General features: G+C 38.7%; 1 protein-coding gene across 3 annotated transcripts in view; it reads right to left on the reverse strand.

Annotated features, from left to right (window-relative positions):
• The window catches only part of BBS9 (Bardet-Biedl syndrome 9), a 364,215-nt gene that overhangs the window by 282,804 nt on the left and 68,554 nt on the right, over positions 1-12,857 (reverse strand). For all 3 annotated transcript variants that reach the window (XM_084857892.1, XM_084857890.1, XM_084857893.1), the window contains exons 15-18: positions 11,857-11,997; positions 9,519-9,614; positions 1,411-1,583; positions 171-323 (exon numbers count right to left, since the gene is read on the reverse strand). In XM_084857892.1, coding sequence (XP_084714018.1) covers positions 171-323; positions 1,411-1,583; positions 9,519-9,614; positions 11,857-11,997 — 563 coding nt within the window. The remainder of the gene's footprint in view (positions 1-170; positions 324-1,410; positions 1,584-9,518; positions 9,615-11,856; positions 11,998-12,857) is intronic.

Below are 12,857 nucleotides of genomic sequence, written 5' to 3' on the forward strand. Positions count from 1 at the left end.
TGCAGTTCATCTGGAAAGTTGCAGGGAATATTAGGTTAAACAAATTACTGTTCCATGGTCTTTCGGCTGGTAAATGTAACCAGGAAGGTATAGCTTATGTATTTTAAAACTATGTGTTTAGCATGGGGGGAATATTAAAAGGGACAGGCTCATAACCCAACTATACTGACCTGTCTGTAAGTTCCTTCTAACAAGGTGTCCAGATGTTGAAGAGGAGCTGGAGTTTTATCTTTAAACCGTGCCAGCAGTCGTCGTTCAATAGCTCTAAACTGTACCGCTCTTTCAGATAACAGTTGCTCATATTTTGCAGCATTCAAACGTAGCTATAGTTTAGAAAGGTTTTAAAGGAAAGAGTTAAGACTATTCCAGAACGTATAAATATTTTTACATCACACATTTATAACAAACAGGTGAAGAACCACCACATTTTTGGAAGCTTTACTAGTGCTTTACTATGGTTATGTAGCCAATCTGAAGACTGGTAATTTCACACACATCATGATATCTATTAACAGGCTAAAGTAACGTCAGCTATTACCAAAATTGAAAATAATTGTTGACAGTCAAGGTAATCTAAAGTAATATATGATAATCTTACCATGTGTTTTCATGACAGAGGTAAAATTAACTCATCATCAGCAAGTTATGGAGTATTTCAGTGTATGGTTACTGCAGCACATATGCTTAATAAATATTATACTTGCTATAGCAGGAAGAGTCACTACATTTTAAAATGTTTAAAACGTTGCTCAGTGTTTTTAAGAATGGATCTTTATCTTCTGGGGGAGGTAGGGTTCAAAACAGATCTTACAGTACAATCCTATACATGCCTACTCGGAAGTAAGCCTCACTGAATTCAATGGGACTTAGTCCCAGGTAAGTGTGTATAGGATTGCAGCCCTCATTATATATCAGATGCCAATCAAAGACGAAAACTCATATTGCTGTCCATAATTATTTTGCAAACACTTTTTGAGAAAGCATTTTGAATATCTTAATATATCCTTACTTTGCCAAAGATTATTATAACAGAGATGGCAAATTAAGCAGCAAACTCTTTGCAAACCTCAGTCTTCTCTGGATTCAGTATGAAATGGGTTGAAGGCACTAAGCTGATCATAGCAGAAATTCCTTCACAGCACAAACAGAGCTGATAGGATCTCTATAACCTTTTGAAAGGACTTGACAAAAGGCCACAGTGAGTGTGCACAGCATGGCTACCATATGTACATTCTGTACACGTAGGTGTTGGTTCATAAAAACAGCTCCCTCAGACACCATACTAATGAATGGGCCTGTACAGAAAACACTTCTAATATAAATAACTATGATTACAGGTCAAGTTAAAACTGAAGACGCCATGAGCGCTGAGAAATACAATTACAAAATTGCAGATATTAATAATCATACCTCAAAATGGTGATCAATTATCTCAAAATATTCTTTTAAGGGGATCGGGCCAGAAAAAGTACATGCAAAGTCTTTGCAGTTTTGTTTCCTAAAGTGTTCTTCAAGTCGAAGTGTGAGTTCTTTTGTAATTAGCCAAATGTCTTCTAACTGTTCACTTTGAATTCTGTAACGCTCTTCATAATGAAAACAAAAACAAAAACAAACATTAGTAGTTGACTAGCTCTCAGTTACTAGCTGGTGCTTTCTTTAAAATATTTTTCTATAGATATTTTTATTATTAATGAAATTTATGTATTGAATACAGTAATTTTCCTGTCTGCGTAACTCATTTCTGCAATATCTACCTATGTAGTTGCATTGATAATTTAACATAATCATTATTTATTCTTCACAACTTATTCTACACATCAAAGCGATGAAGAACGTTATAGTTAAAATACTACTAACTCTCTAAAGAAATGATAAGACTACTCACTGTACTCTTAACTGTTTGCTTAATCAGAAGTATTAACATATCCACAGTAACAAATTTATGGTACAATATGCACCAGAACACAAAGTCTCTTTCTCCCTCCAGTGACTCCAATTGGGAGCACTGCTTTCACGCTGCATGATCTGGGCTACTGTGGGAGGCTGAAGTCTCCTCCTTGTCACAGGAACCCTAGTCAGCATCGGGGTGGGGGGTGGGGAGATTCAGTGGCGGCAGCAGGGTTATGGGAGATGCGCAACAGGCCCTGGGGGGCACATGTGGTTCATGGGATGTGCACTTCTGCCCTAAAGGGCAAATCTCCATAGCTATTATCTTCCTCAACCATCTTATATGGACATTATTTCTGATCTGGCCTCTTTGCAAACCTCAGTCTTCTCTGGATTCAGTATGAAATGGGTTGAAGGCACTAAGCTGATCATAGCAGAAATTCCTTCACAGCACAAACAGAGCTGATAGGATCTCTATAACCTTTTGCCACAGTATGTGGCCACAGTGACACATACCTTAGCTATATCCCATTTGATCAGCTGTAACAAGCTCCATGTGGGACTGCCTTTGAAAAGTGTTTGGAAACTTCAGCTGGTCCAGAATGCTGCAGCTAGACTGTTGACAAGGGCTGGTCACACGTAGCATATGACTCCCTTGTCACAATAGCTCCACTGGCTACTGTTTTCGGGCATAATTCAAAGTGCTGGTTATAACCTATAAAGCTCAAAACGACTTTGGATCAGGCTACTCGTAAGACTGCGTTCTCCCATACGAGCCTGTTCAGGTTTTAAGGTATTTGGAAGAGGCCCTTCTCTTGGTCCTGCTGCCTTTGGAAGCATATTTGATGGGGATGTGAGAGAGGTTCTTCTCTGTGGCCACTCCCAGGCTCTGGAACTCCCTCTCTGTTGTCCTTCCACTGGCAAGAAAATACTTTTTTTTATTCAGGCAGGCCTTTGGCATTTAAGCTCATCTGTTGCTAAAGGGGGGTTTAACAGTCAGGTACTGTTTATTTCTTTTATTATTATATTTTTAACTGTGTTTTAAATTTATTTGTTTTTACATTACATTTTTACTTTAGATTTTGTTTTCAATCTGTATTTTATTATCATTACCGGCGCTGAGCGCCATTTTTTGGTGGAAAGCTGGAATATAAATTTAATAAACAGCTTAATTTGTGGACCTATCACATGAAAACTAGAAAGTGACTGAGGCATACTTTTACTAACTAAGAATATGCAAAAATCTACACTTTCTCCAAATCATTTTCACACAGATCATGGTGTGGGATTTGGGACCTTCCATTATGATAGAAAAGAGGTTTTGTGGTTGTTGCAGGTTGCATTCATTTCATCCCTTTATTGAAATAGGCCACTGAAAGTGCCATCTATAGAACACTGATGGTTTCAAGACATTTCAGAAAATACCATATTTATATTAATTAATTCAATTCATTCATTCATTTGAAAGCACTGCTGTGAGGAAAAATAAGATGGTGGGAATAGAACAAAAACATAGATTTTAAACATAATGTTCTGCCTCTTAGAAGTTTGGCCAAGCCCCCCAAAAAGCAGAGATTTAGAACATTTCTTATTAAACAATTTCATAAGATTAGTAATCTAAGGTTATGTAACATTCTGCTGGCATAATTCCCAGAAAATGCACATTACTGATGGGACAATGACAAATTCTATTTACAGTGTACAAGGTAAATAGTCAGGTTTTATTGAAAAACATGTACTTTTAAAACCAGAAAACCATCTGTAAATGATAACATTCAACTTTATTTTCATTATTTCTAGATATATTTCCAGCATAATGACTGGACTTATTGAACAAAACTTTAGAGTACCCCTTATGTAAAATTAGTGGTTTCAGGACAAAACTAAGGCCATCACTTGTTTCAAATTGAAAGAAAATACTACAAACACTTCAGTTTTAGTGGTAAGTAAGAATAAAACTAATAAATAACCTAAAGTATTTCATAAAGTTACAAAGCTAAAGAACACTCTGAAAAATATCTAGTTTATAAATGAAAGTTCATTAGTTGCACAATTCTGCTAAGATCAGCAGGCAAATAGTTCTTACTTGTGTTCCTCCATTCTAAGACTATCAAAATAGGAACGTTTATAATTTCCGGGAAAATTTTTAATTTAAAGATTAATTTTTCCAAAAACCTTTATATACAAGGGCAGATAACAGAATACTGATGAAAAAGGCTTTCAGTGCTAATTGAGTAAGCCCATGCTCAATTTTGAAAGTAATCAAAAATTGTTAAGAACCAAATGGGGCACTACATGAAAGAAGTCCCATGTCACAAAGCTGAAGCATTTAAATACCACAACAAGCATCCTTATATACCCATAATTAGCATCGAAATACTTGCCTAAATTTGGATAAAGGGGCATACATTATTCAAAGGATTTAATTATGATTACATGGCTACAGCTGTGGACCTATGTTAGGGGTGGATTGGATACATCACATTTCCACCATTATAACCAGAAATCAGGGAGGCAGTAGGCTCAACAGATTATACTCAGAAAATGAGTCAATGGATTCATCTGAGACTTAGCAGTGTAGGACAGGTCAGTTTGAGAACAGTTGTGCCAATTTCCAAGTAGAAAGAGTGAGAAATGGCTTTTTTATATGAGTTTAAAGTCCAACAGGTATTGTCTGTTTTCTTTCTCATAGACTTTGCTAGCGCTGAACTTTATCACCTGAGTATTCCATTAGTACAGCAGCTTTTAGGAAACAGTTTGTTGTGTCAGGTCAGGGAGAAAGTCCAGTACATGCTGTGCCCTAGTAGTCATGTAACATGTTTGTATTTTTTAAATTTAAAATATCCATTCTATCCTATGGCAGTCCATAAAGTCTGTCCTCAACCATGCTCAGAATGATCTTACAAGAGGAAGGAAGGGAACAGAATAGGAGTAAGTGAGGCTGGTTACCAGGGAGACAGGATAGAAGGGGAGTAGGGGAGTAGGGGGGATATTACGTCAGTTACGGTTAGGCAATTGGGAGAGAATGAGGCTTTGGGGGTGGGAAATAGGAGCTGGGGCATTAATTCTCCTTTAAACATATTAGTTTTTTTTTTTTTAAACCAGTCTTCTAAGCTAGTGACCACTATCACAATTTCTTTTCTCTGTACTCATGGGGTCCTATAATACACATGCACACAACTGCTTCTGACAATTTGGCTTCATTTTAATCTCGAAATGACTAGGCCTCAGTGCTGCTGTTTGGCTTTTATAAACCATCCAACCTTGTATCTCATAAAGGAAAAAGGCTCCTTGTAAGGAGCAGAGAACCCAGTACTGTTACCAGGTGCATGACAGGCAGACATTCACTAGGTACAACTTTACCTAGCATATGAGGATGGATGAAGAACCTGTGGATATTCCACAGGGTTCCTGGGAGGGAGAAAACACCCTGGCTTTATTTAGCAGCTCTTTTGGTTTAGAGCTATGTTTCTCAAACTGTGGGACTTTTTTAAAAAAAGTTAAAAATCAACACATTCTGAAATCCTGTGTTCCCAGAGTTTTCCCTGACACAGCCACACTCTAGGACTGTATACGGAACAATATTTCTTTATTGAAACTCTAGGACTTCTTGTTTGAGAGGAGAGGGAGACAGTGCCTTCCTATGAGATACTGTCTCTTAAAAAATAGATAACGCAGAGTTCCCTACTTCATTTGGCATTTTCTATGCCCTTGAAGAAATAAACAAAGCAGACAATTGGCTGCGGAAGAGTGAACTAACACAAGTAAGCAAATACATTGATTCTAGTTAGAATGGGAGGTAACAATTTCCACAACTAAATGTACAGGCCCCAGAAGATAAGCGAGTAAATAAGCTGCAGAAGAGTGAACTAACACAAGCAAGCAGATACATGATCAGAGCATTGGCGGCATAGTCTTGTTAAAACACAATCAACGTATGTACCCAACTGGCTGCTAGTTGGGTATTTATAACATGGAATGAGAGCTTAAGTTACATGATGGTTTCAGTGGCATAGACTCCATGCATCTATTCCAGTGCACAGACAAAATCTGGGACTTCGGTTCACCTCTCTGTCACTGACAGACATTTAGCTCCAAGACAGTGGTGAAGCAGGAACTAGCCCCAGCATAGGATACCATAGTATATCCATATTGCCTAAATAACAGCTAATTTCCCAGCATTTGGGAGCTTAAGTGAACATGGAAAACCTTTAACAAAACATGTTAAACCAAAAGGGTTTTTGTTAATTGAATTTTAATATTATCATGGAGATTAGGGTTGGGGGGGCGGAATGTGTGCTGTGAAGTTAAAAAAACTCGCCTCCTTGCACAGATATGTTTCAGAAAGAAGAATGGGAAAGGGACACCTTTTCCCTTTCGTACTCTTTAGAACTTCTTGCCCTGGCAATATAGCAATACTATCACTATAGGAACATAGAAAAGTGCTGAATACCAGTACCACCTAGCCATAGCTCAATGTGATAGAGCAATGCTTTGCATGCAGAAGGTCTCAGTTTCAACCCTTGGCATCTCCAGATAGGGGTAGAAAAGAATCCTGCTTGGAACCCTGGAGAGGAGCTGCGAGTCAGTGCCAACGATACTGGGTTAGATGGACCAATGGTCTGACTTAGTATAAGGCAGCTTCCTAAGCTCCTATGTTTATTCTGACTGGCTCTCCAGGGTCTCAGGCAGAGTTCATTCATATCTGCTACCTGAACTGAACAACAGTGGGTTGGAGGGGGGATGGGCTGAAGTGTCCTTTTTCCCATCCCATTCCCTTTGAAACTCCCCCTTCTGCCCAACAAGGCCTGAACAGGACTAGAAGGCTACTGTTCCAGACTGGCTGGAGCACTCAATAGCAGCACTCCTTTCACAGGTTGAGGATATACGGCAACACTTTTATTACAGGTCCTACTTGTCTTTTGTATATTTACTTTTGTTCTGTGCTCATTACCTGTGGCTGTTACAAACTGTGAAAAGTGGCAGGCTTTACCAAAGGAATTTACCGAACAGAACAAGGGAAATTTGTGTTAAAAAAAATAAATTAGTTCTCACCAACAGGTACTGTAATATTTACAGAGTCACAGCAAGCAAAACAGTACAGTAGCATGCATACATAGGCAAGTAGATTGATACTGCAATCTTATTTATGGCTGGCTACTCAGAAGTAAGCCCCACCAAGGTCAATGGGACTTACTCCCAGGTGTGTGTCCAGGATTGTAGCATCATCTAGACCACATCATGCCAAATATCAGAGCAAGTTTCAATCAGTAGTACCGTGGGAAAGCTTATATTGAGATTGCAAGCATCATACCACATCTGTGAATAAACAAACCCAAATGGAGAAGAAAATGATTGGTGGGAGAAAAGATCATCATGAGATTAAGCACTCTAAGCTACAAGTTTACAACACACTTCAGCTAGCAAAGGCTCTGGTGGGATAATCTAAAACTTCTTTTCCTTCGTTTAATGAATGAACAATGACTTCCATTGGCTGAGATCTTGTTCACACACGTACATCATTTAAGTTAACAATTCTGTAAAACAAGAATCCAAATAACCAATTCTAATTTTAGCTCATATGTAAAACTATTTATAAAAAATCTATAAGTTTTCTCAGATCTTTGCTATGGAATGTTCCAGTTACTTCAACTGTTTAAATATTTTACAGTCAACTTAAACAAATATTAAAAATTATCATACAACAGTCAAAGAATGTTCACACAACCAAACACAAACAGAAATGAAGCCTGTAAAAGTAAACTAATTGATATCGTGAGAGTCTCTAAATAACTACTTGTCCAGATGTTTCCCATCAGAAGATTTACGCTGAAAGATACTAAGGTCTTCTACAGTTTAAGGATTCTAGTTATCAGTGGAAAGCTCACAAGCCACCAGATCTAGATGATTCCATGCAGCATCTCCACTGTTGTTGTTGTTGTTATTAACATTTCTATACCACCCAATAGCCAAAGCTCTCTGGGCGATTTAAAAAGATTATCTACACAACCAGAACAGAGGCCCTTGAATATTCATTCACAGTTCCAGTCCCCTTGCTTTACTGGTAGTTCTATGCCACTTGTTTTTATACAAGTGGGAAAATGCTATACATTCAATTAATGTTTAAAAAATAAGCTTAATGTAAAGAAGCATTTAATGCAAGATTAAAACAAAAAAAGGACCAAAGAACCTCACAACTAGCTCTGTACACCCAAAAGGGCTTTGGGATTGTACTTTCCAATCAGCAGCCATCCATGATACATGGCAAACCGCTTTTGAAATTGAGGTGGTTTTCAAAAACAGATGTGCTTTGGTATGGGGATTTGAGGTTCAAAGACACAAAGTCAAAATCTCACCAAGGATGCCTAACTCCTACAGCATGCCTAAAGCAGCTCTTTGGATCCTGGCCAGTATCTTCAGATTCGTCAATAAGAAAACATTTTTACTACCATTGCTCCTCCAACACAGAAACTGGTGCACATACAATATTATGCTGCTGGCCTTAACCATAGTTAGGACTGTATCAGTACAGATTTTAACCCAAGTAACATAGACCAGGAATTTGGAACAAACATCAAATGAAGAAAAATGGTATATAAATGCAACAACAACACTGTAGAAGAGGAGACAGGAGGCGAGGCAGAAAGAGGAAGTAATAGAAGGGAAAGGGAGGGATGGGGGGACAAGAGAGGAAAACTATTGGCCAAACAGTGGCTAAATCCCATTTATTAAGGATGAAGAATTGTAGGTATAAGTGTTCAGAAAGCTGGCTATATATGAGTCCATATGTTGTTGTCCACATTAAGCTGTTGGTACATAGAGTAAACAGAAAGTAGGTCCTCAGATCATTGGTATACTGAAGGTTTCCCTTTCCAATCTTGTAAAGTGAGTCATTTAGCAACAGGAAGGCTCAAAGCATCCTTGTCTGATGGCCAGATGAGCTGGAATGTAACACATTAGTAAATGCATATCCCTAAAATGCTTTGTGGTTTCCAGTGGTCTGTAACAATTTCAGACACCGCAGTCCAAAAAGGGGCAATATAATCAACAGTCCTATATTAGGGCACACCATTGTTAACATTAAACATAGTTAAGGTTGGTGTTGATATAAGCATTATGGATTATATTAACCTGCCTTATAGTCAGCCAGACCATTAGTCTATCTAGCCAACTACTATCTACTCTAACCAGTAGCCCTACTACCTGGGATGCTTTTTAAAATGGTGATATTAGGTTCCTTCTGCATACAAAGTTATGGTCAACCACTGTATCATGGTCCTTCCCTCTTTAGCATTAACCATGGTTAATGGCATCAGTGGAACGGCAGGAAAATTCAGGACAAAGAGGGAGGGGCTGAAAGTATGCGATCCAGCAGCCAACCTAACTCCCTTAATTATGGTGAAAAAGACTGTTGTGTGCACTGGTCCTATATGCAATTGTTTGGAAGACACTAGACCAACATCCATTAACACCAGACAACGTTTGAAAAAAAATCTCCCTTTTGACTGAATGAAGTACAGATCCTTGGGAAAGTTCCTAAAGAATCTAGTATAAATACAAACTGCTACACTGTAAACAATTTGTTGTGACATATCACCATGAGAAGATCTTCATTTAATCAGGATACTCACGTGATGTTTTTGAAGCAAGTAATGTGACTTTGGTCCCAGCTAATAACTGAAATCCTAAAGCATTTAGTTGATCTTCATCAGCCTGATCAGCAAAGTCTGCAAGAAAAGAAAAAAATATATACAATTTGCACAATTTGTCCATCGTGTTAACAAACGCTGGGGCCAAATCTCTTTTTACATTTAAGAGACTTTGCTCTCTATTGCATAGAGAATTAGGATGGGAATGTCGCAATGCATTTTCTTATAAATTATGTCATTGCTGTGTACTATTACCTATCAGACTTGCATGTGCATTCTGGTTTTACAACTATATACAACTAGCTATTTGAGCACATCTAATTAAGACTAATTTACTTTATACAGTAGATTGGATCTAAAGATTCCCATAAATGAGCAGACGGCACTTCTGCTCATGCACAGGAATGCACTGATTTTCTTCCCTGGCTGCAGACCCATCAAAAGCCACTCTAGAAATCAGGAGACCTTCCAGAGTGGTACAGAGTGGAAACTCTCCTGAGCTCTAGAGTGGCACAGAATGTTCCTCTGCCATGAGAATGTGGAAGTGCTTCGACGTGGGGATCTTAGGATCCAACACAGGAGAGTTTTGTTTTCATTCTGCATTATTCTAGCTTTTACAGCATAAGGAGAAGGTATAGTGGGGTGGAGCGAGTGTGAGTGAAAGGTATTACGGAGCAGACAGGAATGACATTACCCTACTATCCAGTTCTTCACCATGTATCTGTGGCATCAGGCATAGGTGTCCATGTATGCTCTCCAAACATTCAGGTATGTATCCATATAAGTTGTTGCCTTTGGTAGGCTGCATATTCAAAACTAAACAAGTATCCATCCATTGAGATAAGATGGGGGACAGGGGGAATTTTTCCTTCCACAGCTGTAAAATCAGCATTTTGGATACTAGGAAGGCCAGAAGGACCAACTGGCAGTGGCCATCTGTCAGTCCCTTTATCACCAGAATATAATTAGACAGTTTATGTCAGTGTACCTTAGGTATGTTTCCCTTTCTGGATTAACTCAGAGACAAAATTTCAGACCAAAAACTACTGCCGGATAGCTTCGTATCATGTACACCAAAGATCAAGGGCTATCTACAGAGTACCAACATATAGGGATGCCTGTCATTAACCAGTATACTGAGGTTGCCCTTGCAGAATCAAACCCTCATATAACCTGAGCTTTAACAATATTATTGGAAATCCAGTACTGCTAATTCCACTTACTTCCTAGCAAGTGTACTTATGAGTGATCTGTCAGTTTTTCCTTCAATTTCACAAGAGATTTAAAAAGTATAACCTGGGTTTCATCTGCCTTTACAGAACTTAAGTGTTTTTACTCCTTAAGATGCTGGCATCTAGTGCTACCACTCCTGCAATCTTCCTACAAACCAAATTTTATTCTGCCTATATGTTTATGATTGCCAATTAACTTTGTTGCAAGATTGGGCTCATGCACAGTAACCAATGTGTGATACACTTTTCTCCTTGGCAGTGGCTCTGAAATTTTTGAGCCACAGGATCTGGCTTCTCAGTTCTCCTCTTCTCTCTGCTAGCTATCAGTATTACACATACCCTTCCCACACTCAAGTAAAGTGAAGGTAAGTACATGACAATAATTGCCTTCTACATTTTTGGCATTTGTAGGCATTTGGTTTTGCCCCAAGTATTTTTCTCCCCCTCTCACATTTGTTTCAGGGCCTGAAAAATTGGAATGTGTCATAACATTACATCCACACAAAACCCAGCTTCCTGTATATAGATAGTGTTATTTAAATGGACCTTGCTTGGAGAGCCAGTGTGGTGTAGTGGCTAGAGTGCTGGACTGGGAGTCGGGAGATCCGGGTTCTAGTCCCCACTCAGCCATGGCAGCTCACTGGGTGACTTTGGGTCAGTCACAGACTCTCAGCCCAACCCACCTCACAGGGTTGTTGTTGTGAGGATAAAATGGAGGAGGAGGATTATGTACACTGCCTCGAGTTCCTTGGAGGAAAAAAGGCGGGATATAAATATAATAAATAAATAAAATAAAATAAATAAATTTTATATATAGTGAAAGAAATGAAATGTATCAAAATAGTTGATCGGAAGCTGTGAGATAGTAATTTCAAATATAAGCTTCAGTAAAACAAAACACTAACAAAACCTAACAGACCTTTGACAAAATTCTAAATTTGTGAACTACATATCTGATAAGCTGAAAAACCAAGGCAGATGGCCAAATAGGTATCTTGCATGTAGGCTTTTTCTCATAAATATGCCATCACTAAAATATTCCAGGTATATCCCTCGTATTATATGAGAAACATTATTTGAAGTCCTACCTGGAAAAAGGGTAACAAGGCTGACTGGAGGTTTGTTGGTGTCAATAGTTAACTTGTGGTTTGCTGTTTTTGAAGGCTGAGCTGGGAAGCCAACTAACTGCAAGGGTAATCGAAATTTGCACTGGGCAACTTTCGGTGCACCTGTAACAAATCATACATACATACATAATACATACATACATGGCTAGTTCGTTAAATCTAAATATGCTGTTATTTAGGTGTAGAGGCTTTATTTTGGGCAGACCAGAGAGATATGCCACCTTATCTTATGAATGCAAACTTGCAAAGATTGTCACTTGCACCTCAAACCCCCCAAACATTAAAACTTTTCTCTAAAAGAGATAAGAAAAATGAAAATAGATATGTACCCCAAATATTCATCTTCTAGCCACAAAATATAAAGGAATCGCCTGGAGCATCTTGCAAAAGAGTTCAGTACTTTTCATCTAGTAATATTTTTTAGGTTTCTTAGCTTTCATTGACAGATATAAGAGCAACTGAAATCCTGCGTACTTATTTTAAAATGTTAATATAAGCTAAGTAATCTGTCCAATTAATCACTTTTGAGTCAGATTTTCATTAGCTAAATCAATGTAACAAAACTCTTAGCTTGTGTGAATACACATGCATGAGTGGGGACACACACACACACACACGTACGTTAAGCCAGTTCCTGAGTACCAAACTTTAACCTGAGGGTTATGCAGATAAGAGCAAGCTTAGTTGCTTCCACTGAGTTCTATGGAAGAAAGTAATTGGATGGCAAGTATCAAGTGTCATGTCCCTACTGGAGGAATCCTCCTCCTCCGAGGAGCTAGAGCTCCCAGAGACAAATAATGCCAAGGAGCCACCCATGTCAGGCGACCTGGGATAGTGTGGACCCTCAGAGGAGATGACTGTAGGTCCATCCCCAAAGGAGGAGGGTAGTTCTGCCTCTGAGGCAGAAGCTGGGCGACTATCTAGCCCGCAAGAGCTTCATAACATCAAGAGGCAGGCCAATG

This window comes from Heloderma suspectum, chromosome 5 (genome assembly GCF_057233095.1).
Source record: "Heloderma suspectum isolate Gila_16-S chromosome 5, 16-S_ref, whole genome shotgun sequence".
Taxonomy (NCBI): Eukaryota; Metazoa; Chordata; class Lepidosauria; order Squamata; family Helodermatidae; genus Heloderma; species Heloderma suspectum.